Source organism: Aulonocara stuartgranti, assembly GCF_965226115.1.
Source record: "Aulonocara stuartgranti genome assembly, chromosome: 17".
NCBI lineage: Eukaryota > Metazoa > Chordata > Actinopteri > Cichliformes > Cichlidae > Aulonocara > Aulonocara stuartgranti.
Window position 1 is genome coordinate 40,295,591 of NC_138953.1, and position 25,805 is coordinate 40,321,395.

The following is a 25,805-nucleotide window of genomic DNA, read 5'->3' on the forward strand; positions in this document are numbered from 1 at the left end:
CGGCGGCAGAAGGATGGAGATCTTCAGTTTCATTGGTAATAAAATAGTTTTTTCTCTTTGCAGCACAGAGGCCAGTGAAAGCACCTGCCTCAATCAATAAGCACTAACAGAGAGAAAGCAATAGGGGTGTCGACATGAAGCGTGGAAAATTGAGCCAGCAAAGAGTGTGAACCCACAAATATTAGGTTTTAGTGACTGAAGGGAGAAAGGGAACGCGTGCAAATGCCAGGATAGCGACTTTCACTGCTGTGTGGATATCTCTGGTCCTTCTTTTTCTGTTATCGTTATCCCTCGTCTTTCTTTTTCGTCTTCTGTAGGAACCGTCTTCTTGCTCTTCTTAGATTTCCCTGTGCCCCTCTCTGCCTCTCCTATGCTCCTGTTACATAAGACTAAGCTTCTGTTGTTCAGCTCATTGCGCTGGCTTGGGCACGCCCACATCTTCTGTCTTGCTGGAGTAGTGATGGTATTGATAGGCGGTTGGTCGGGCTATTAATAGCTGCACCAAATGAATGGAACTGAGGGAAGATGTAGCGGGGAGGGAAGAGGCAAAGACCAGCAACATGAAGGTGATGTGGAGCTCGTTTGTACCTTTCTGGGCCTTTAATGCTCAGCACGGTGTATCACCAGGAGCCGTGTTATGGACCTCTGGAAAAATCTATTTCGAAACCACTAATCTACTCAGCATTTAGCAGCATGTGACCCGTGGCGTGCTCGTATAATAGCGCGATACTTGCAATACACTTAAGTGTTGCGCTGCTCTCATTTACAGTCATCACACACAGTCGCAAATGCACACTGTGGCCTCGGGGCATCTGAGACATTCACAAACAACTTTCTGGGCTGGCGCAGCGCTGTGTTTGAGGTCGGGAACGGCGGGTTGCTGGTGACATTTGAACAACCTTTTCATGTCCCCAGAGCCGAACAAGCCCAAGGTGTGCCTTGAACCCACAGCTTAAAAAAGCTCAGCCAGCTATTTCCAGTCCTGCCATCCCAAAAACAGACGCCGGACTCGCGTCTTAGCTTTGAAAGCTGTAATGGAAGCATGGAGGGAAACTGCACAGCAGGCAGGACCTCAGCGTGACCAGCGCAGGACATTTCAAAGCTGCTAAACACTGACCTGTGAATTATTCATTCATAGAAAGGCACCGAACTCAATCAAGCTAGCTTTGCAAAAGCAGTTTGTTCCACTCTAACTTTGTTACTGACTTGTAATTCAATTATAACTATTTCACTTCAGTTTTATTTCTATAGCATCTAATGACGGTCACCTCTAATGTCGAGCCCAACATTTCAACAAATTCTTGCACCTTGCACCCATTTTCCTTAAAAAAACCAAAGAGGGTGGACAGCTGAGGACTTGCAGCGTGTATAACCTCGTCTGTGAAGATGAGCTTTTTCTGTGTGTCTTTCATTTCCCGGATCTCACCTGGTTTCCTCCCAGGACTTCTAAGGTGCTTTCCATTTCAGTGAGCAGCCAGCTTAGTGATGACATATAAAGTCTGTGTGTAATCAAAGGTAGCATCAGCCATGCAGCCAGGCTGGAATAATACTACACCCACGCCTAATAATGCTCATAAAGATACACGGAGCACAATGTACATAAGAGAGGCTGCCATGGTAACTGTGAGGGTCAACAGACTTTTCTTTGCTTGAAGTTATCGCCATGACAATTCTGTCTCCTTTAGCCTTTGTCTCAGTCTTCCTTCGCCTAATGAGTTGGTGTTCTGCCTTTGAAACCTGCAGTAGTTGTTTATGGATTTCACATAGTCACTGTGGCGACCGCTGCACGGTGTTAAGAGAAATCCACGTCTTATTTCACTAACATTCATTTTGTTGCCATGTGATCCTTAGTTTTCCAGTTTGTTTTTCTCTCATCTTTTATATATGTTGACATTTTCATACTGACGATAAGTTTTCACCCTTGAGGTTTGAGGTTTCCCATCACTGCCTGAAAGACAAATCCCTGTGGTGGTGTCAGCCAATCAAAGCCTCTCGCACACATTCGTACACACTCGCCTCGCTGTCCCGTCCTCCTTTATAGTATCTGCGGGGAACAGCTGCACTGCACGTCTGCAGTACAGCCAAGCAACACCGCTTCCTACAATATAGGTCTATTCACAGCACTCTCCCTCCTCGGGTCTGTGTGCCTGTCCATAATGCAGTTTCCAGTCTCCATTCACCGACAGTTTCCACAGTAGGAAAACCGTGGAGGATGTGCTGCCTCTGATCCACAGCGTCAGAAACATCGGTATCATTTCTGTAGTTACTGAAGGTTGGCTAAAAACTGACTCGACGACAGATTTGATGTTTACTGAGGACCCTCTGCTGTGTGTGTGTGCGTGCAGCTGAAATGGTGTAATCAGTCATGTTAATGTGGTGCCACTTGGACACGTCTGATTAGATGCAGAATTTTTAGTATTGAGTGAAATTAAGTTGCCATGCCAAAGTGAATAAAATGATTCTGGAGTTTTGCTGGTGTGCAGTGATAATTGCATCGGCCGTCTGTGCTGACACTGATATGACGCCCGCATTAAGGAGATTTAGCCAACCTCATCTCTGGTCACTTCTTTGTCCAGTGCTCCGTGTCTTTGCCTCCACTGCAGTCGCAGCAGCTCGTATCACCTCAATAAATCTGAACGACCTGCAATGAACAGCATTTTCATCTGGGTGTTAGATTAATCTTAGATGTGATTTGTCAGGATACAGCAGTAATGTTGTTTATCTGCAGATTAAGTGAGAAAAACTTAAAGCTGCTCTGGGATGGAATCACTTAGTATAATCAACAAAATCTTATTTCATATCCTTGAACTTCGAGACTCTCAACAAGGGGCGTCCTGTTTGAAAATACCGTTTGCAGGGTTCTGTTTGTAAGAGGAAGAACGAAGTAGTTGTTGCTACTTTATTTTTGTTGTAGGAGATGAAGTGATTAGTTGGTGTGTCCAATGTAACGGCGAACAGCCTGCCACTTTCTGGATAAACCACCAGGCCAAACACCTTTTAATGTAGATATAAACTCCCTGCTTATGCTGGTACATTGCTGTTTAGACTGAAATCAGCAGGAGCCCAGGCATGGAGGAGGGAGGGATGCTGGGAGGCAGTGAAAGGTGAATCAGCCGCCGCCTTTGTTTCCAAGTGGCCCCGCTGGCTTTGTTTTGGAGCAGAATGAATTATTAACGGTGGCCTTCTGGTCGTGTTTTTCATCAGTGTCCACCTCCAAAGGTAAAGAGCGCTGTGATGAGAGATCTCCATTGACTGGCTCCTTCCACAGTGACAGCACAACTGTCTACCTGAACTTCACCTGATCTATTTTAGTGTTTTTAGTTTGACCTGTTTCAGTAGAATCGAGTCTCATTTTGACTCGAGCATACCGACTTCTATATTTAGTCAAATTGTAACACTTTTCCAGAGTAACGGCTAACAACATAGCGTTACCAAATAAATAGTGTATTCAGTATGATGTTATTTCCCACTGCCTGTCTTTGCAACCTCAAGTCAAAGTTAATTGTGCACTTTTTGATAGATGTGCGTGTTGCTCTCAAAGATTATTGGTTCAGTAATGTACGTAGGAGTTGATGTCACCTTAAACATGAGGGTTTAGACATTACGCTACTATTAAAGTCAAATACTAAAATGGATTTAATAATCATGAATGATGTCGTAGTTTATAGATTCTAATTACTAATATAAACAGAAATATTTACAATGAGAAACTCTTACGTTCTGTTTTGATCCCTGAGCTATAATCTGTTTAAAGTCATCAGGTCTGTGCAAGCCTTTCTTCAGCTTTTATGTCCTGTCATAAGCTGCTGCATTACTGAAGAAATGAAATCGCAGGAGCTCCTATTATTATAAGATCATACACATTTACCATTATATCCCAATAGCAGTGTTTCTTGAAGCTGCATCCCCCGTTTTATTCAGGCGATGCATGTTTGTTCTTTCGCTCTGTGTGGCTTTGGCCTATTGTAGATTTTTATTATTATTTTTTAATATAACAGTCTTCAAAAAATCACATTGAGCTGGCTCATATGCTCCACAGTAACCGTGCTCGCTCGCTGGCTTATTTCAGTCCACGCCATGGTCGCTCCATTCAGACGTTAATGTGTCGGTTTGTTTTCCAGAGTAATTAAAGTTGTTTTCTAGATGTGTGCAGTGTAACGATTTCCTGTCAAAATGACCACTCCTCAATGACTTTAATGGTTTCTCAGTAATATTAACAAAGTTTCAGTTGTGTATGCATCATGCTGGCCGGTTTCTTTCCATCCACTCTTTAGATTAGCCAATTTACTGTCACTTGATCCCTTTCAGGATGCTCCCAACTGGCTGAAATACCTGGCAACTGTAACTAAGGGGCAGAGATAAGTGTGCTAAGCTGTTGGTAAATAAAGAAAAGAAACCTGGAGTCTGTTTGGATAATGCAGAAGATGCATTTTCCAATAATTAAAATGTTTCTTATCATACTGGAGGTTAACTGAGTGTTCATGTACATTATGTACACTTTGTTTGTGGCAAGCTGAGACTGAACACTGTACATATTATGACTCAGCGATGTTATGAAATTTGCATTTGAATATTTTTAGATTCAGTAGTTTTTGTTTTTAAATACATAAAGCTGCTCAACTGCAGTTAAATAGTGAATAGTGTATGTTTATGGTATGTGTGCAATGAAGGGCTGTGTGACTAAACAGGAAAGGGGAGAAAAAGTGATAAGGGCTTCACTTAATAGAAATAGTTTGAGAGATAAGTGATATGTAAATAGGAAATGTATCCAAATGTACCTCTGGGAGAAAGCCAGTCTGAGGCAGGATAATGTGGCAGGGAGCCTCAGGTGCAGCTGGGAGGGGAGGAGGCGGGGCTGTGAGCAGCGAGGAGGGTGTGTGTGTGTGTGTGTGGAGAGAGAGAGACTGGAGTGTGCAAGCTAGAGAGAGTGTGTGGTGAGGGAGGGAGGGAAGTGTAAGCCAGTCACAGCATCTCTCCTCACTGCACCAGGGCTGAGGGACTCTCCATCCCCTCGCTTCTCTCGCTGCAGATTTAACTCATTTCCATCAGCGCAGTCATCCCCCCCTTTTTTTGCCTTTCATTTTTACTTGCTGCTTTGGACAGATGCATTGCATTCATATCCTTCAGTGTGCCAGGATCTGAGGAATTATTAATTAAAAACGTGTTGTTGTTTTTTCCTGTTCATCTAAAATAAAAGGGACCATTTTCAAAAAAAGACCGGGACTCCGACTGGGACTTTTCTTCTCTTTATGCTGCGAGAGCGGATTCCCTTTTGTTGTACCGTCAGTGTTTTGTTCAGGTGACAGCTGTACTGAGAGAAGAGTTGGATAGGACCCCCTCCACAACGCTTGAAAGGACTAAGGCAACTTGGAAAATCTGCGGCTGCATTAAGCACTTGAGGACAAGGTCCCGAGCCCTTCTAGGTGCTGCCAGATTTTCAAGAATACCACAATGAAAATGGAAGTGTCGGGTAAATAAGCCGACTGTCGATTCATTCCCAAACCCCTCTCTGCAAGTGTCTGCGACAGGATTGCTGTGGAGTCAAAGTGATTGGAGCGCTGAGTTATTCAGGTGGCCTCTCATTTCTCCTGGAAAGTCCTCGCGTCTGCCTGCATCTGACATCAAACACTCATCAGCCGCTCGACTCTTACGTTGGTTTGTCTTTTTCACAACTTGCAGTCCAGAACACTGAGAGGCAAGTTTGCACATTTGGATTTAAACTTCACATTGTTGGCAGAAGTCATCTGGACGTTGGGATGCTTTACCTCATGCTGCCTAGGGATGCCTTGTAAACACATTTCCCCTCACCACTGTGTGTGCTGAGAGAGCTGTGACATTATCTCCCGCGGAGATCCCCGTGTTGTTCTAGCCCGTGTCTGTGTTTTGATTCAGACAATAGCTGGGCATACACGGGCTCCAGACACTGGCCGGAGGACCACCAAAATAAGGGAAGCCTGCGGTTACATAGTAAACACTCTGGCACACAGTGAAACTTTGGATTGTAATAAAGAAATGAATTTAATTATACATCGCTGATGCTTTAATTAAACATAGCGATCACCTAAAATGTGTTTTGGAGCCACAGCGGCACCCAGAAAATCTCAGCTGTTCTTAAGGAGTGAAATAGAAATGCTCCATTATTGTTGGGGCTCTTTAGTGAATCGAGTGGAGCTTTGGACTTTGCTTTAACCTTGTGTGATTTCCTCCCTCGCATCATCTTTGCTCTCTGCCCTTGCGAGGACATCTCCTGCCCTCAGCCTCCTGGTGGCAACTCTCATTTAAATCAGACGATGAGGCCACCGACTGCAAGGCAGAGCGGCAAGTGAGCTCACCGCTGGGATACGTGCTGGCCGAAGCTTTAGGTTTACTGAAGGAATGCACTTTCTTCGTACTACTGACCGCTGCCCACCCACTACTTTCACTGACCATGCATCATTGGAAAGGAGAGCCGAACGGGTTGTCCTACGCTGCTGGCGGCTGCATTGATTTTCCTCCAGTCTGCGTTCATTTGATCGAGACCGAGCAGCGATATGAGAGTAAGGCGAACGAAAGCGTGGGCACGCTAGGGAGCATGTTCAGCTCTGTGAACTGAGATTGGCTGCAGACGCCTGGCGAAAAACAGGAGGGCGACAGGAGAATCTCCAGTTTCGGCCCAGCTGCCTTTATGGGTGACACGCTGCAGTCCTGACCCACCTGGACGGCACCCAGAACAATGAACCAGTCTGAACTGACAACAGACCCTTCGATCACTGCCAACGTCAGCCATGGAGACTTCGTTCCTGGCAGGGCCTCGAACCACTCCTGTCCCTTGGGCTGGGGGCTGAATGGAGGCCTGGATGCTTGCATTCTGGAGACCGCTGTCATCGTGCTGCTAACTGTACTAATTATTGCTGGGAACTTGACGGTGATCTTTGTGTTCCACTGTGCCCCTCTGCTGCACCACTACACCACCAGCTACTTCATCCAGACCATGGCCTACGCCGATCTGCTGGTGGGGCTCAGCTGCTTGGTGCCCACCCTGTCGTTACTCCACTACCCAACCAGTGTCCAGGAGCCAGTCACATGCCAAGTTTTCAGCTATGTCATCTCTGTTCTGAAGAGTGTTTCAATGGCCTGCTTGGCCTGTATCAGCGTGGACCGGTACCTGGCTATAACGAAGCCGCTGTCCTACAACCAGCTGGTGACTCCGTGCCGTCTGCGAGGCTGCATCACTCTCATCTGGGTCTATTCCAGCCTGATTTTCTCCCCCTCCTTCTTTGGTTGGGGTAAGCCGGGCTATCACGGGGATATTTTCGAGTGGTGCGCACACTCTTGGCCCACCTCCGCCCTCTTCACAGGCTTCGTGGTGTGCTTGCTCTATGCGCCTGCTGCCCTTGTGGTCTGCTTTACCTATTACCACATCTTCCGCATTTGTCAGCAACACAACAGGGAGATCAGCGAACGACGTGCACGTTTCCCCAGCCAGGAGATGGAGGCCGGTGAAGGGAATGGTGGCGGGCATCACGGGGGGCACGGGCCGGATCGGCGCTACGCGATGGTACTCTTTCGCATTACCAGTGTTTTCTATATGCTTTGGCTGCCCTACATAATCTACTTTCTTCTAGAAAGCTCCCACGTGCTGGACAGCCCTGCCCTCTCCTTCATAACAACTTGGCTGGCCATTAGCAACAGCTTTTGCAACTGTGTCATCTACAGCCTGTCTAATAGTGTGTTCCGGCTGGGCATGCGCAGGCTCTCGCAGACCATTTGCTCCTTCAGCCACTGTGCTGCAGATGACCGGGACTTTGGCGAGCCTAAACCAAGAAAGAGGGCAAACTCGTGCTCCATCTGAAGCCACGTCTCCCACAGGATGAGGAAATAAGAATCCCAGCATGCTTAGCAGCTAGTTAACTCGTAGTTAAATTGGCAGGGCTCAGTGGATAACTGTATCAACCTTTTTAGCTGATAACTGTGACATTATCCTGGGCACTGGTAATTGCATTAAAACCCTTTCAAGGAGATGAATGCAGCATCTAAACTGAGATTTCAAGCGAAACGGGCGCTCTGCGGTGGCTTTTACTCTACATTACAGCGAAGGCTCTCTTAGCCTTTACATCTCTGTGCACATCATCGATGAGATCGGATCTACCGGAGAGACAAAACTGTAAATGCCAAAACATTCATAGATATCTCCTCACAAATCAAATGTGACCGTTTCATGTCTGTTAACCTTTGCTAGTGGTTGTGATTCAGAGCAACCGTCTAATGGATGTCTTCATGCTCTTTGTGTGTGGATACAGTGTAATCTACAGTTGTGCTCACAGACCTGTTTAAAGGTTCTAAGTGGATATTAGACGTTTCCATATCAATGTTACACGTACGACAGTGACAGCAGCCGGTGTGCTGCTGTGACAAATACGACGGAAAATGGCTTTGACTGTTTTTAAGAAGTGAGCAGGTGGAGTCATAGTTATGTCAGGTGTTCTGCCCCCCCTTGATTGGGTGATCGGTTACAGCTGAGATTTAAGCTAAAGATTTTACGACATGAATAAGTGCTGCTAATCTTAGAAAGTAAACTTAATGTAATTCTGTTCTGACAGTATGCAGATCATATCTCATATACCAAGGGACTGTGCAGCTTTGGCACTAAAACCTTTAAATGAACAAAATTGCTTAACACAGTTATTTATTGCTGGTCATCAAATGTCCATCAGTTCAGGTGCTGCTGTGATTGGGCCTGTACGAGATTGTTAAACAACTTTAATTTGACCTGAATATCATCAGCTGATTCGTGCTCCCCCCACGACAAAGCACCTTATTTCCAAACTGGAACAAAGCATATGTCAGGCTTAGCATAGATTCATACTGTGACGCTTAACTGAAGTCAGTGAAATAGTGCAAGGTCTCCCTCTGTGCTTTGTGTTCCACAAGCATCAGAAATCCCCCCCCATTGATTCAGCGTTCCTGACGTTCCCATTATGAGTGTTCAGTCAGTTTGATGCATGACTTCATGATTTTGAACCAGCCAATAAATATCTTTTCTTTATACAAATGACAGCTGGATTGTGAACACAGATGAAGATGCAGTATAAGTGTCACTGTCCAAATCTTTTCTTCTACATGAGCTGCTTTGAGGATGCAGATGTTTTACTGTTGAATGTGGCTTTGAACCCACTAACACATTCACTCTGGTGCGGGGCCTCAGATGTCACAAGTTTCTTGTGCTTTGAGTGGCTCACGTGAAGGATAGTATTGAGATGACAGGGGCTGGGATTAATGTGACCTGATCTGTTTGTTAAAAAATGACAGGGTAGACGTTTAAGGCTATTGGTTGTTTACCTCGTCTTTGTTCGTTGAACTGGTCATCTGGCGGTGCGCTTTATTTTTGCCTCGTCTTTTATTTCTCCCAGTTCTGAAATAGACGTGAAAATCTATATAACTATATAACAGACTGACTCCCACTTTACCACAGCACAGTAGGGTAGTCATTCCACTCTGTATAAAATGCATTTTTATTTTCATTTGACCGGTGTCAAATGAAAATAAAAATGCATTTTATACAAACGAGAAAATTAATTTCACATTAATACAGCAGCAGTCTTTAGCCAAATTACCATTTGGCTCCTGTAGTGGTGTCAGCAGTTTGTGGTTTAGGCCCTGTAGTGCATAATGGCCACGCGGGAAACCAGGAGACACAGCAAACCCAGCTCCCAGATACTGTAACTCTCCGATCTACTGCTGCGGGACACTTTGTGTAGGCCAGCGGTGTCCAGCTCCCGGCCTCGAGGTGTCCTGCAGGCTTTAGATGTGTCCTTGATCCAACACAGCTGATTTAAACGGCTAAATGACCTCATCAACATGTCTTGAAGTTCTCCAGAGGCCTGGTAATGAACTCATCATGTGATTCAGGTGTGTTGACCCAGGGTGAGATCTAAACCCTGCAGGACACCAGCCGGTGTCCAGCAGCCAGGTCATCTCATCATTTTAAGGCTGCTTTGTGGTGTTTTACTGTAGGGCCAGTAAAACTGAGTCTTATTCTCGTTGACATGTTTGACATGGAGTATGTGAGCATTCCAGTTTAGTCTTTCTGGCCACTCTATAAATTGAAGCTAAAATCACTGTAATGAGATCTTAGACTCTTTTGATTAATCCTCAGGCTGTAGTGTCGTCACCGGCCTGTGGTCAGTCTGAGTTTGTACCGGGAGCAACTAATAATGGTTTATTCATATAGTTTACTGTAACTGCTGGCAGTGTTAGTTTTTGTTTGGGGTTATTCAAATAAGTGAACTTGGAGGCAGATGCTCCAAAAAATGAGGCAAAAGTGAAAAGCTGTGGACATGTGTGCAGGTCCTCAGAGGAACCGCCAGCATTCTTCAAAATACTCCACTTTGGTCGATGGTGTTGGATTTCAAATAGTTGCAACTTTAATGCAACGTTAACGCATTATAGATTGTTTTATGTGCCTAAAGGTGTATTTTGTAGGAAAAGTGTATTTTATCTTGAGAATAATTGCCATCACATGGTCATGCTGCACTTTTTAAAAACATTTCACGTACCGTGTGAAACTTTACACATCCGAGGATACGTCGTCACTGCGTTTAGCTTTTTCTTTAAGCTCAAGAGGGTCGAAAATGGGTCGTTTCATAACTTTATCAGCGTTGATGTGATTTCTGACTTCCATGTTCTGCTCTTTGATATCTACATTTATAGAAATGTCCACGTGAACTCACTCCAACAGCCATACGATCTGGCATATATGAGGTATAACAGTAGGGACTGTGTCAAATACTAGACTTAAAATATTCGATATATATATTTTATTTTGATAGCTTGTGTTTTTGTATTCACTTTGGGAGCGTATTAGTCGGGTAGTAGATGAAATTATTATGACCTGTAAAATCTTCAATGTGGTGACAAACAATAACACGAAAGCAAAACTCTGTAATGACATAAAATAGAGCAGTTGTCAAAAAGTTTAAGAACATTTAATGTGGAGATCACAGTTGCTGGTATGAAGATGCACACGTGCTCATGCCTTTGTAGGCTTTCATGTAGCAGGTCATGTGAAACGTGGTCCTGGCACGAGGTTTCAGTCAAAGTGCCGAGTGTTTAATAATCAATGATTTGTGTGTCTGTGTTACACTGACCAAACTGAAGTGGTATTAAAAAATCAGAAGTGTTATGTCACCTTCCTTTTAAGTGCTTTGATAGAAGCTTTTAGTAAAAAGTGTTTAAAGGAAATATTATATATTTATTTAATTTATGTTTGAATCTTTATACAATATACTGCATATGAGTATGTAGTGCGTGTATCTGTTGTTGCTGTACAGCCAAAATAAGTTCTGGCAGGTGTTGTGGACCCGTTTTCGTTAACTCACCTAGGCTGATGTTTGAGTAGGAGGCGAGTGTGTTAAATTGCACAGTATCTATTTTTTTAATTTGAAATTTTGTCAAAAGGTTTTTGCTGTTGCTGCCAACCTAATAAAGGTGAAAATAGTAGACATTGCTTTTGGACAGTGTGTGTGTTTCTGTGTATCGGTAGCTGCATTCACACCCTGCTGGGAGTAGTCGTCATATTTTCTCTGCTCAAAATGTTGCAGAAAGTGGAAACGTGGGTTTTTACTTTGGCCGAATCATGTGATTAGCTCACACCTGCCTCAGCAAACATGGGCGACGCTTTGATGTACAAGTCGTTTTTGAAACGTTCTCAATGTGTAATAGAAAGGAAGCCGTGCACATTTATAAATAACATAAATCCAGGACCAGAGGAGGGACGATAAATCTACATCTCGTCTTCTGACTCCTTGCAGAGAAAGAATGGAATGAAAATTGCAACCTAGTGCAACACGAGTGACTCTCATCACTTCTGTAATGATGGTATATCAGCTTAAGCTCTGAGGTTGGATCCCTCTTAGTGATACACATGTGCTGATCCTTTTGACGCAGGCAGTCAGTACTGATACACCTGTGTGTACATATGGATACAGCATATCCAGCCTAAAGTTATATCTTTAGGCTACACAGCAAACGCAGTAAATGACAAACAGATGAGGTAAAGAGTCATCTGTCTGACCTCTTTATTCTCCCGACTGATCTCTGCCACAGACTAGTCGTTCTTTTACTGGATAAAACTCCTTCACGTGCTCTGTTGGTGTGAACAGATTTCATATGATAAAGTTGTCTGTCTTAAATCAGCCTTTCAGATTTATTATGCTTTTAGACTGCGAGTGAGTCTCTCACCAGCCATAAACCCTGTGTCATCACCTAGTGGACGGAGAAGCAGGAGGAGACAGAGAGCTTTCTGGAAAAAGTCTTGCCAAAGCAGCCGACTGAGAGGAATAACCGATTCGGTTGGGTCCAATGAGAAGTGCTCAGATTACATTTGTATTACAATAATGAACCAAATATAGTTACCGCATAGAGGCAAACTGTCGCATCCAAACTGACAGTCAAGCCGTGAGCAGCTTCCCAGTCCAGGCCCACTTGATGTTCACGGCCAATGCTATATCAGGAATTCCCTTTTATTTTCACAAATGGTAGCACTTGCCTCACGTCCTCGTTCCCTTTCCATCCTGCCACTCTGCTTCTTCCGTCCCGATTGAGAAAGGACCACCTGACCCTCTTTTGAGGTGGGGAAGTCATAATTGGAGGGGAAACCAGTTCCTGTCTCTGTGCGCTAATAGCGGAGCCTCGCGGCAGTCACCAAAAGCCTTTGATGGCACAAGGAGGGGCACACTTAGACACCCACACACCAACACTCGCTCATACATCTTGTATTGCCTCCATTTCTCTTTGAAAACATGAGATCCAGCTGATAGATGACAGCTAGTCATAGCCAGCTATAGCAGTCCTCAAACTGTAATTCATCCAGTGGGAGGTTAAACCCACATCATTATTGGATTTGTTGTCATTTGGGGGGGCCAATCAAGATTCAGTCCATCAATAGTTAATCTCAAATATTTGACTAAATTATTTTTTTTAAAGTTATCTGAAGGGAAGCTAATAACAGAGGACATCCATACAATGCTTCATGGCAGTCAGTCTACCTGAATCGTTTCAGCTGCAATGACTGCTTGATTGTGTCACTCCTCCGGTGCTCTCATAGCTTCCTAAAATGGTTTTCTTGATACAGATTTTCTAAAGAGAAAATTTTAATAATAGAATAATAAGGTAAAAATATGCCGTCCTGTACTCTTCCAAACCACAGTAAAGACTACGGTGAACTTCTGTGATGTGCAGAGAGGTGCGGGCTTGGTGACTGCCACGCTTGAGAACATGTCCTTTAACTCTAACACAGATTAACTGTGAACCAAAGGAAATAAAAGAACACCCCGTGATTCAGGTGCTTGTAGAACTACCTTTAGCAGCAATAACGTGAAGTAGGGTTGGGCGATATGTAAAAAATCGCCGACAATCATCAGTCCAGTAATCGACGATGGGCGATGTATTTGTGCATGCGCAGACTTTTTGATGGGCGGAGCAATGTAATCATGCACGTTCTGATTTGCAACAAGCACTTGGGCGCACTCTGAGGAGGGGGCACTTGCTCGCAGATGAAAGAGGGTGCTGTTAAAACAGCGCTAATATTATTTTCTGTTGACTGCTTCTATTAGCTCCGTCATTATTAGCAAACTTACTCGTGGGCAAATAAATAAACCGCCCCCTGTAAACACGATCGCCGGTGGGCTCAGCCTATCATCGATAGTCGATATTCATCCAATCGCCCAACCTTAACGTGAAGTGCTGCGGACTGGACTTTGACACACCTTCAAACATCTTCAAATCATCAGATCTCCACCAACAGCTGGCGTGAGGTGTTTATGCTGTTTGATTTTCACCAAAAGCGGTGCTGTGCATTATGGACAAACATAAAGTTTTGTGGTTTGTTAAGAACTTAGCAAAGCTGAGCCATGCTGCCGTGTTCTTCTAGTGTGGACGCTCTTTGCTGGCAACTCTTCCAAACAAGTCACAGTTGTTCAGGCTTTTTTCTAACTATACTGTCGCAAACTTTAACTTTTAACACGCTAACTGAGGCCTACAGATTGTGAGGCAAGCTTGTTGCAGCTGCTGCCTCTTAATTCCTGTGGAAGCAGTGAGGGTGGCCTGAGTTTCTTCAGTCATATCGAGGACAACGCTGATATATTAGAAAGCATCTGCAGCAGTGACGACATACGAGTGCCTCTCCGGTGAACGCGCGTTTGAGGACGTGACATTTAATCAGAGTATTTATGTAATTGTCATGGTGACAAAATGGTCAGTGGTTCAGTTCTCACAGAGGACCTGATTCTTGTCCAAGTGCTCCAGAGCAATAAACAGAACACTTAGCTACCCACTCGTTGCAGAGTGCGCTGGATGGGAACATTGGAAATGTCTAAAATGTGGACTGACCAGCACTCTTCATCCGATGCTTTTAAGTTCACAATTCGATTCCACCTTTGGACCCGGCGAGTGCCACAGGTACACTTTTGTCCATCAGTTGATTCTTTGCTGAGAGCTTTCTCTTCCATCTCGTTTGAGTGCTTTGAGTGTCCCTGCATTGGTTTCACTGGATGAAAGTAACGATCAGCATTTCTGCAGGTTTTTTTCCACCTTTTGTATCTTAAAATCTCACCTTAGCCTTGAGCACCTGTTTATATTTGTGTGTCTGTAATGGATCTGTGACGTGTATATACTCATGCATGTATAATACCGATTAGTAATCATGTTAAAGCTTGATAAGTTTATACTGGTTAAGAAATTCAAAACAAGTTTTTACATTTTTTTCAGAGAAGAAAATGTATCAATTTGTAACCAATAAAAAGCGATTGTTAAATTAAATGGAGGCTTTCTGTAAAACATGCTAACATGTAGATGAATTCTCAACTTTGGAAAAAGGATTAAAGATTTGAACAAAAACTAGGGACACTTTATTAACCACTGAATAAAAATTATAACTGATCTGATAAATACACATTAGAGTTCATTTTTATTAATTTAGTTAAATTGTTACTGTTGCAAAAATGCGAGCTAATTAAAAGTTTAGTTTTCAGATTACTGTTTGTCAACGACAGTTTATGTTGAACTTGAACGATATTTAAAACGTTGGTACTGTTGTCGCCGACATCGTCAGACAGCTGCCGCTCTCACCGCAGAAACTCTCTTCCTGTTTCAAGTGGATTTTATTGTGACAGGACGGAGCTCGTTAAGTATCGGCGTTGGAAATGCTTTAATCCATTTGTCTTATTACTGCAACGCTAAACTAACATCTGAAGAGTTTTTAAGATTTCTTTTAATACATTCTAATTTAATTTGGCATAATTTCCACTAATATTCCTCTTTTAGCTGTTCAGACACACGAAGACAAACACCTTGACAGACAGCGGAGGACAAACCTGTTTTATTGTTGCCCTCCCTGCAGACCTCAGACACTGAAGCTCTGCCAGAAAACCACTGCCAGCTTCTTTAATTCTCTCTCTAGGCATTTTATCTGAATGAAATACCATAAGCCAGTCAAACTACCCCCTTGGGCCCTCGGCATATTCCTACTCAGAGCCTTATCTGGACAACAGGACTGGTTGTGTTGGGCAGGTTAGTAGCGAGAGGCAGCTCGTCTCAAACCATCATTAACACGACACATAGCTTCTCTCCTTTTGTAACCAAATTATAACTGTGTATGTTTTTTATGTTACACAATTAATGAGTAAATATTAAGCTAAAAGTCAGATGTTGTGACAGATGGCCTGCGCAGACGTTTTGCCAGCTCTGGTTTTCGCTTGTTTCTGGTGTGTGAGGAAGCACAAAAAGCTCAGATATAATCAAACTGGTTTGCCAGTATTTGTGTTTGAAGTATGAGCCTGGAGCACTGGGAGAATGGCACAGGACATGTTAACCTTCATCTTGGTACTCCCTGGATAAACTGTGGGTCAGATTGTCATGTCTCTGTCTTGGTGTTATACAGCCTCTAACATAACACATGGAAAGGTGCGTACTATAAATGCAGGGGCAAGAAATCACACTACTCGATGTGAAACAAGTGTCTATCTTCTTTCATGGACCCACTAAGTGTTTGACCCAAGATGCCACCTCTATCATCCCCCAGGGTCTTATGTCCCCACATAAGAGGTTCAGCTGTCCTACAGTGAAAATGACAACACACAGAAAATGTCAGATACCTGGGGGATGCACCGAGCTCTCAGTGATGCAGTGTGAGAGGTAGAGAGAGGTGCGTGCCATCAGAGGGGCATCACCTACCAAATCTGTTGTTTCTAGTATAGAAACATTCCAGGCAAAGTGCCACATGACACAAGGTGCTGATGCAGTTCATCAGCTTGTGGAGGAAGTACAGCCAGCCACCTCTCACACATGGTGATATGTTTACCCAGACTGCAGTTTGGTGGTTTTCACCTCTGCAAATAAAACGTCTAACATCTACATCGATGTTTTTGTCCCCTCCCAGTACTCTGTGCCTTTACTTGTTACAGTGTTGCTCCTGTGACGCGTTTCTAATGAAGCTGAAACATGTTTATCTGCCCTGAAAATTTCTGTTTTTCAGGCTTCAAAAAGGATGAAGAAGCAATATTTAGACATACAGGCCTTTAAAGTGTACAAGGGTAACTCGAAGTATTTTCATTGTATGAATTGTATTGTTTGTCTTCGTGAAACAAATTTCCCTAATGTTTATGTCTAGTTATTTATGGGTACAAAAAAAATTACCAGGTTGGTTTGTTGCAGAGTGCCCCCTGCTGGACACTCGTATGATGGTTGAAGGGTGTTTCTGCCGTCTGTTTTTCATATTTTCCATTATATTTTTTTATTTATTGGATGATGAATGAAAATTAATTAATTGGCGAATATCTCTGCAAGTTTCATTTGCATGGCGTCATAAATCTAATGTGTTTATCCAGGATAACTCAGGTGCTTGTGACAGATCACAGATCGTCTTTGAATGACCTTAGTGATTAAATGTTGTATTTCATAGTTTTGTATTACTACTGCAGTGTCTACAATTCCATAAAAAGAATAATAAACTGCCATTACAATTTGTTATTATACATTTTATTTATATATAGATCTATATAGATAGATACAAACTATTAGACAAATTAAAGTCCTCTCATAGTATTATCATCGTATTATTTATTGTATTGTTTTATTACCTTTTATTCTGAAAGAGGGTGCTGTTAAAACAGCACTATTATTATATTTCGTTATTAGATATAAAAACAAACAACTTATTTATTACTTTAAAAAAAAATTCTGTTTCTTCATTACTTTGTCCTTTCGCTCTGGGACTGTGTGTACATAATTTCGTTCCACCTCATGTTCACATGTGATGCGAATGACAAAGCTCCTTGAATCCTGGTTCGGGAGCAGGAACCAGATTTATTTTTTTATTTTTATTTTTTTTAATCGTTCAACCAAAAAGCTGTTATGTGCGTCAAGTTCCAGTTGCTTTTATATTAAGCCAGCTAATGAGAGCACAGACATTGTCAAACAAGCAAAAGCTATTTTATTTGTTTATTTTTTAAATAAACTACGTTTTTGAAGTATTTCTTTATTCATAAAGAAAAAACATAAAGACGTTGATGAAAAGTCCTAATGAAGGTAAATGAAACGGAGCTGCAGTTACAGCTGTGCCAGTTTAACTGTGAGGAAAATGAAATTTAGCGTGTGCGCGCACCATGCTCGGCTTATTGAAATGCACAACCAGCCGCACCATTAAAATGCCACGGCAGCGATACAGACACAGATGAATCTGCAATCTGCCAGGCAGGCCAGCTGTTGCCCCTCCACCACCACCCACTGCCCACCCTCCAGGGAAGCCTCGAGAAACTTCCTCACCAGCAAGCAAGCACAAAGGCCTCAAGGGGAGCTGGGTTTTAATTACTGGGCTGTGTCCTCTGAATATCATATCTCACTGCATCACACGGAGGGAAACGAGGGCAAAAAAGTAATGAGGAGTGTTTGTGAAGCCAGGTACGTCCGCAGAGAGGCAGAGTCATTATTGTTTCCCGACGTCTGGCTGTGTTGTGACAAAGGGCCAATAATATGGTCTGTCTTTGCCTCGCTAACATGTACAATTAGCATCGCTCTTTGGAAGCTCTCGGATACAAAATCTCGGATTAATCAGGCATTTTGGGAGTTTCTTAAATTCATTTCATTCCCTTTGTAACATTTTGAGTTTTCCTCAAACCATAAGGAAGCTCAGTGGAAACAAATGGAAACCATTCTACATTCACAGCTAAAGAAAGATGTTTGCTGAGCATCAGGCTTTATTCTGACCAGGCTTCCTGCAACCAAGAAATGGTCCCATCTTCCTTAATTAGAACAATATTTCTCATTTCATTAATACTAAAGAAGCTTTGCATGATTCAGAGTTAAAAATAATCCTGCTTATTTCATACTGGGCCTCAGCGTGTTTGATAGCTTTAGCTTCACCCTCTCTTTGCCTTCTCGCTGTAAACAGAAGGTTTGAACAGCAGGTGGGTGGGGCTGCTGTGAGGTGACATCACAGAGACCTGAGAGCAGAAAAAAGCACAGAGCCCAAGCTGAAGCCCAACCTCGTGGTTCATATGGATTCACGTAGAAGTACAGTTTACTGCACGTGTTTACAGCAACAGCACGTCTTCTGCCCTGTTTTCAGTGCCGCTCCTTCATTGAAGAAGCTCCATCCAAAGATAGAGGCCAGCTAATATTCTGCCTGTCAGTCACTCAGATTGTCTCCCTGCTTAAGTCATTTCCTCTTCCCTTTATATCTGTGCTTTAGATTCTCCACATTCTCCTTCTGTCTGGGTTTATGCTGTTAGTTTTCTCACTGCGTCTTATTCAGCTGCACAGTTTTCATTTAAAGATGTAAGTTAATAACAAATGAAATGGTGCCTCACAGTGAAACAGACATTTCTTTCAAGCAGTCTCGAGGCTCTGACTTCATATGGACCGTAGTCTGATCGGTTCCAGGGTGCAGCTCTGCAACAGACGGGCTCTTTAACACACCATCCTGCTGCTTCATGCAGCAGCTGTTCCCTAATATGGTGCCGAATGCGCCGCTCCGACAGGGCAGCTCTTTCCTTTGTTGTCTCCTCGTCCCCGTTGGAGACGTCGCTGTCAAAGTCCATCAGATTTCTTTCAACGATCCTCCACTGTGGCTGGCAGAGCGTTAGGATGAGGCCTTCTGAGCACAGGATTGATTACTGGACAGCGTGCAGAGATGCTAACTGTTGGGCCCGCTGGTTTAGAGACTTATTCCCGTTAACGAAGGAATGTCTTTGATCATACAGTTTGAACCAAGACAAATTTAAGTACAGTGATGGCAACATTTAACAATTTGACTGTGTTTCTGTCTTTAGTCACGTGTTTGCTGTTAAGAGCCACGGTGAAACCAGCAGGAAGAGCATTTAATTACTGTTTACTGTTTAACTTTCACCATGATTGTACTTTGCAAGATTTCTGAGAGACATTGATTAAAAAAAAAAAAGCATTTCATGTTCTGAATGTAGTCTCTAAACCGCGGTTGAGACCTGTTCGCCTCATTTTTCAGCTCTCAGTAACTCAGCTGTTGTCCAGTGTAACTGTCTTAGTTTGGCGTTTATGCCTGCGGACAGAAATAATAGATATTCAGTGCTGGAGTGCCAGGTTAGTGGTACGATCCTCTGCTTTTACCTACAGTCACCGTGTCTTGCTCACTAGCACACTGGGAACTTTAGTTTCTTATAAAAATGTTCTCTGATCTTCGTCAGTTTGAGTCACAACAAGACCAACACAAGCGCACTAAACTAACCGTTCTAGTTTATTTTGCCTTTATTGAACACACCAAGTAATCTATCACAGTCCAGGATGAGGAGAAAAGAGAAAGAAAACCTCCGAGTTCTCCTAAACCTTCTCAGTTTGCTTTCCCTCGGGCTCTGGATACCCTGCAGGCATTTAAGAAACAGACTCTTACATTTTCTCAAGAAGATTGCACACAACTAATCTAACAAGAAAACGGGATTTTGTTTTCACGTAGCCAAATCGGACTCGTAGCTTTTTAATCAGACATTCCCAGAATTATTGATGAGCAGAAAGGAACGTCGTTCTAGTCCTTGTGTGTGTGACCGAGGTTGTTACTGAAGCCAGCGAGCCTGCACTGAAGTATGAAGGCTTTTGTTTTGTTCTTGAATGAAGGTCAGACTGGATTTTATGAGAAACTTTCATGTTTTATTATTAGTTATGCAAGAAATCGTGTTACAGTAACTGACTCTCACACGTTGTGGTATAAATGCACACACACCTCACATCTACCTTTCAGTTTTATTCTGCACGTATGTAAATGATTTATGTCGACCTCGCCGATTGAGCCGATATCCATCTAGTGCACCGCCTTGAAATTATTACATCTCCTTTAATGACTGTGCACCAAATACATCCAATATGTGCATATTTAAGGTAAATAAAATACAGTAAAAGGGTATAAATTACATTTCTGACTTGCAGCCATCTTGTAGTTTTATTGTATAAATATGGAGGGATATTTACATTTGAATCTTTCTGTAATTATTCTCTGCACACATTTTCAGTTCACACGCAGCCTTCATAGCTGCTTCCAGCGCCACCTCTGATTGGCCAGGCTGTCACTTTAGGGCTTAGTGGGCTCTGAGTGTTCAGCTGTCTAAACCCAGCATATTTGGCTTCTGCCTCATCGGTTTAACAAAGCGTGGCTGCCTCTGAGTCGAGGGGTTCACCAGCCAGCACCCGTGGGCTCCTTCCACACCCGGGAGTTGCATAACACTGTCAGAAAAGGAGGGTTACTTGAGAGCTCGCTGCTCTGTAGAACAGTATAATAAGGATGAAGCTGCTTCTGAGATTCTGCATTTACATTTCTACATGTAGAGCATTTAACTGCCACTTTTATCCAAAGAGCCTGACAGTGTGAGAGCAGGTAGGTGGTTCATTATTTCGCTCAAGGACATTTTGACAGGATTTTGTGCTGTTGATGGACAGACTGACTCATGCTTCTGAAGCGAACTGTTGAAGTACTGACCTTGTCATTTTTATAGCCTTACTTCGCTTTGTTCTAACATGCCTCATGTTCAGAAATGATCCGAGGCTCCTCGGTGCCGCAGAAAACCCCACAAAGCCGATTGGTCTGTTCATGGGGCCACGTCGTTCGTTGGTGAGCGACTAATGGAGTCGCTGGCTTCTGCGCCGATGCCTTCCACGATAAGTTTGTTCATACTGTTGGGAAAAAATAATGTAGTTCTAGATCTAACTCAAGTGGCAGAGTAGGGTCCATTTTCTTGCATTGCGATATCAAATAAGCCGTGTTGACACACTCCGCAGCCCTGAACGTTGCTACACGAGAGCTGTGTTTACTATAGTAGCTGCAGCTGAAGCAGACTCCTGCTGGGTCCTGCGTGAGAAAAGGCAACTCTGGGCAGTGTTTTCACTGATTGCTCTAACATCTGCCCAGACACCTATATACTGTATTTTAGTGCCATTAAGACACTTGTTTGCAGTTATACATGTATAAATTTCAATGCAAGGATACAGACAGCATTCAGTCTTCAACTGAATAGACTCTCACGTTGCTTCCCAACATGTATAACATTATAAGTACGTAGCTCCAGAGCACAGCACACCCTTCTGCCTGATACGGTGGAACCTTCCAGTGGAGCAGCATGACGGCATTTGTCAAGGTCACGACCCAGTATGCCTAAAGGTCCCCCGGCTTCATTCTTCCCCTCTGACGAGACGCGAGGGGAAGCCCAGACCAGGGAAGCTAACCTGTCAACCACATTTAAGACAAAGTGTGGTGTCAACTCGGTCACCCGGCTCCTGAATCATTAGTTTTCAACCATGGCAGGTGTTTGCTTATGTTACCTTCGAGTGTAAAATGAAGGCCCAGCTCCCATGGCTGTAATTAACATTTAAAACATCCCCCATTAAGCAGCTGCCCTTTTACTGCTTTGCTCCCTAAAGCCATAGAAGTAGTTAAGGATCAGTCATTAAAGTCTGCTCTTTTTTTTTCTTCTTTCATGTATCTTCATGTATTTGTTCTTTAACTACTACCTACCATCCCTTTTGCTCCAGTGATGTTTTAGCAGATACTATACACAGAGATAAACGATTATTTCACTTTTTCTCATATTTATAATCAGTTCGTTTAATGCTGATAACCACGTTGTTACCTGGGCAACATTCAAAACGACCACATTGTTTTCTGATTTATAATACATAAGTTCATTAGACTGATGAACCTGGTCTGCAGGAGGTTTCTTCCTGTTAAAAGGGAGTTTTTCCTTCCTACTGTTGCCAAAGTGCTGCTCATAGAGCGTCATACAATGTGTGTTATTGTAGGGTCTACCTTACAATACAAAGCACCTTGAGGCGACTGTTGTGATTTGATGCTGTATAAATAAAATTGAATTGAACTGAATGTGTTATTCAGCACCTTTAATCAGGTAAATGTCCTTGTGCAGTTCTTACTTTGACTTTCTTTTGTTCTGTCTTTGCTCCGTATCAGAGAAGGTACTTTTTCATTTTTCACTGTTATTGGGCTGTTTCAGTGTCCACCTCTTTAGATGCAGGGCGATGCCTACAGAAGCAGAAAAATCCGTATTTATTAGTTTTTGGTTGCAGTCATAGCTTTCCTTCATAATTTTGGTTCTATCGTCAGAAGTGGATACTCGAGGCTTAAAGGCCACGTTTATGTTACAGTTCATCCGAAGCGCTGACAGTTTTTACTGGATGGACTAAAAACCCATTTAAAGTGCTTACAACTAAATTTGTGTATTAAATAATGATTTGAACACACTTGTTTATATGTCACAGTTGAGCATGAAAGTGTGTTTCTCACAGAGGAAAGCCTCCAGAGCTGCTTCCATCAGTCAGCTTTGTGTGGCTAATGAAACGCTGGTGGATGTAGACAGATGTGGAGGTTGAGTGCAGGTTTGGACATATCAGCAGTTTTTATTTTTAGCCGTGCGTGTTAAGTAGGTAACCTGTTGGAGAGGTCTGAGTAATGGACTGTCTGCCCAACGAGCCCCCAGGCTGCGATTACAGAAGCCTGTTGTTCTTCTCCGGTACTTGTATCGCTCCCCTCGCTTTAAACCTCTTTCTCGACTTCTGTCTCATCTGTCTCTGCTTGTTTATCCATCTTGATCTCTCCCCGTGCCGTTCTGCAGTGCTTTCTGCTTCTCTTGTTCTTCTCTCGTTAGTCTTTTCTCTTTTTGGTCTCGTTTTCTACCTTTAGTCAGCTTTAAACCCACCAAGGGGCACAAAAATGAAGCGTTGCATGGACACGGTAGTGTTGAATCAGGACATCAGGTCATGTGACGTCTGTTTGTTTTTGCGTGGTGTCAGAAGACGAGTCTGTTTGGTGGGTGTTGTTTGCTGCTCTGACGGCTGCCCCCCCCAATGATTACGCCTATATTACTGCATTTCTGTTTTCAACAGGCTTTACTGATGAACTGACCATTTCAGGCTCACTAACTCTCTCCTGTGGAGCAGCTCACAAACTTGTGCATGTTCTGATTTCCCCAGAAATCCTTTCTTCTACCTGTTGTGTACACGAACATCTGCAGTCGCCTTCCTTTTTGGGTTACTGGAGGATTACCCGTGGCTAAGAATAGCTTTGACTTTTCTTCAGATGGTGCTCCCACCTTGGTCTTATCGCAGCCGCAGATCCTTCGTCCTACTGTTGCCCCTGTCTGGTAGCTAACAATCACTAGCAGCCTTCTGGATCCCCCTCATTGTCTTTTCTGTTCCTTCTCCTGTGGCAGCTGTAAAAAGATATTCGAGCTAAAGGCGCTTTGGATTGTGGCGATTGCGGTGGCGATGCTGTGCACGCTGCTTCTGTCCGCGCTACACTCGTTGATAACGTCCAGCTCTCTGGTGACCTCGGATGACCCCGAGGTGCCAAAGTGTGCTGGGCTCTCTCCCATGTGGGGAAACACTTTGGGATTTTCCCCATTAGGCATAAAGCATGCCAGTGAAATACATAACAGGTATATAACCACAGTCACCCTGCTTATTGTTACGATTCTAGTTTCCTGGAAGGTTTGATGACCATTAATGTTTATGCTACTGTGAGGAATGAGTGGCCTTTCCTCATTGGCTGAGCCACAACTTTGCATTTCATAGAAAAGTAAACCGGCACATAAAGATGTGGACGGTCAGTATTGGAGAAAAGGTTTGTCTTGTATTTTTGCATAGTAACACCGTACTGCTGAAATAGCTTTGCACAGTTGCTCTCTGCACTGAAAATGACAGAAGATGACTCAAATATTTAGGTGGCCATGTGGAGGTGGAGAGGGATAGAAAAGCAAGGAAATGAGGTAGAAAAGAAGACAAAAGAGATCATAGAAAGCAGGAGGAAATAGAGAAAGCAATAGAAGCGAGGTTACGGTGTGAGATGAAGTGGAAAGTACAATATGGAAATAGAAAATGGGAGAAGATAAGCTTGAAAAGCGAACAAAGGAGGAAAGAATTCAAGGAGAGGAGGAAACTGGAGAGAAGAGGAAGAAAGGATATAAACAAGAAGGAAGGACATTAAGCTGCTTAGAGGACGTCCTGCCTTTTTTCTTTTTTTGGTGTTTTTTGAGTAATGAGGCTGTTAATTAGCAGAGGCATGCATGGTTTATTAAATCAAACTGTTTACAACTTTCACTGTCAAGCAGATTCCTGCTGGTCCATGATGATGCTGCAGTGGTAATTACAGTGTCATAAATGGGTTTATTAATCCTGATGGAGTAACTACGAAAATATTCCATTAATAATTACCCTATAATTATTTTAAAGGTTGTTTTTAACAAACGAAGTTGATGTCTAGTCTTTCTGTGACTGTACTTCAAGAAGACAGAGAAGGAATGCAGCATAAAAACACCAACAAGTTTCCTCACGCTGTTATTAATTTACCCATGTAATCTTAATGTGTTGACATAATTGGTTTAGGCTACACCAGGTCGAGGTATCAAACCTTCACAACTTTGCAGACGTTCCTAAAGAGCAGCATCGTTTTAAATATTTTTCCAGCTTGGTCCCATATCACACACTCCCTCCTCTACAGAGCTCATTAAAGCGTTACGCTCGGCTGTGCCAGCGGCTTCCATCAAACGCGTGTGTGGTTCATGTATGTTTGGGCATTTTCACTCATTTAACAGAAGACTGTTGTAGGATACGAGCCTCATAATAAGCAGACAGTTACGATTAGCTCATTGATGACTTTAATTTAGTGTTGTAGTTATAAATTCACTGTAATGTGGTGCGTAACTGTGTTTCTAGTGATTTTCCAACATTAGCCAACTCATTCTTTGTAGTGAATGACTTAAAGTCTGGCATGACTTTATTTTCTACATTTTAAATTGCAAAACAGAACGAACATTAAAAACCATCTGCAGCTCAACAGCTGTATGAAGGTTTGACGCCCCGGGCGACTCGAGGCAGGAGCAAAATCTTTATATAAATGTTTTTTTTATTGTAAACTATTATAGATGGATGAAGTCTGATATTTGGCCCCTGGCCAGTGTTAAACCAAAGCCTTTGCATTTACATAGTAATGCATCATAAATGTTATGATGACACTGCAAAACTCTGTTTGCTTTGTTTCGTTTAATGTTGTATCACCAGCTTAATGTGTAAGTTAGTCTGTAGGCACTACAGTATATCTGTTATGCTTGTTGAATCAGCAGCCATCATAAAAACCATTCTAACCAGTATAGAGAGCTGTGTAAATCAGCTCGCATTGTAGAAGACTGCTTTTCCTCTTTGAGGTACTTTCAATTCAATTTTTATTGAATTTATATAGCGCCAAATCACAACAGCAGTCGCCTCAAGGCACTTTATATTGTACAGTAGATCCTACCATAATAGAT

General features: G+C 43.0%; 2 protein-coding genes across 3 annotated transcripts in view; both read left to right on the top strand.

Moving 5' to 3' along the window:
- Positions 1-25,805, top strand: part of rabgap1l (RAB GTPase activating protein 1-like) — a 93,759-nt gene that overhangs the window by 23,886 nt on the left and 44,068 nt on the right. The window lies entirely within an intron of this gene.
- Positions 5,847-9,454, top strand: gpr52 (G protein-coupled receptor 52). The gene has a single exon (XM_082509802.1). The coding sequence runs from the start codon at positions 6,713-6,715 to the stop codon at positions 7,829-7,831; it is 1,119 nt and encodes a 372-aa protein (XP_082365928.1). The 5' UTR covers positions 5,847-6,712; the 3' UTR covers positions 7,832-9,454.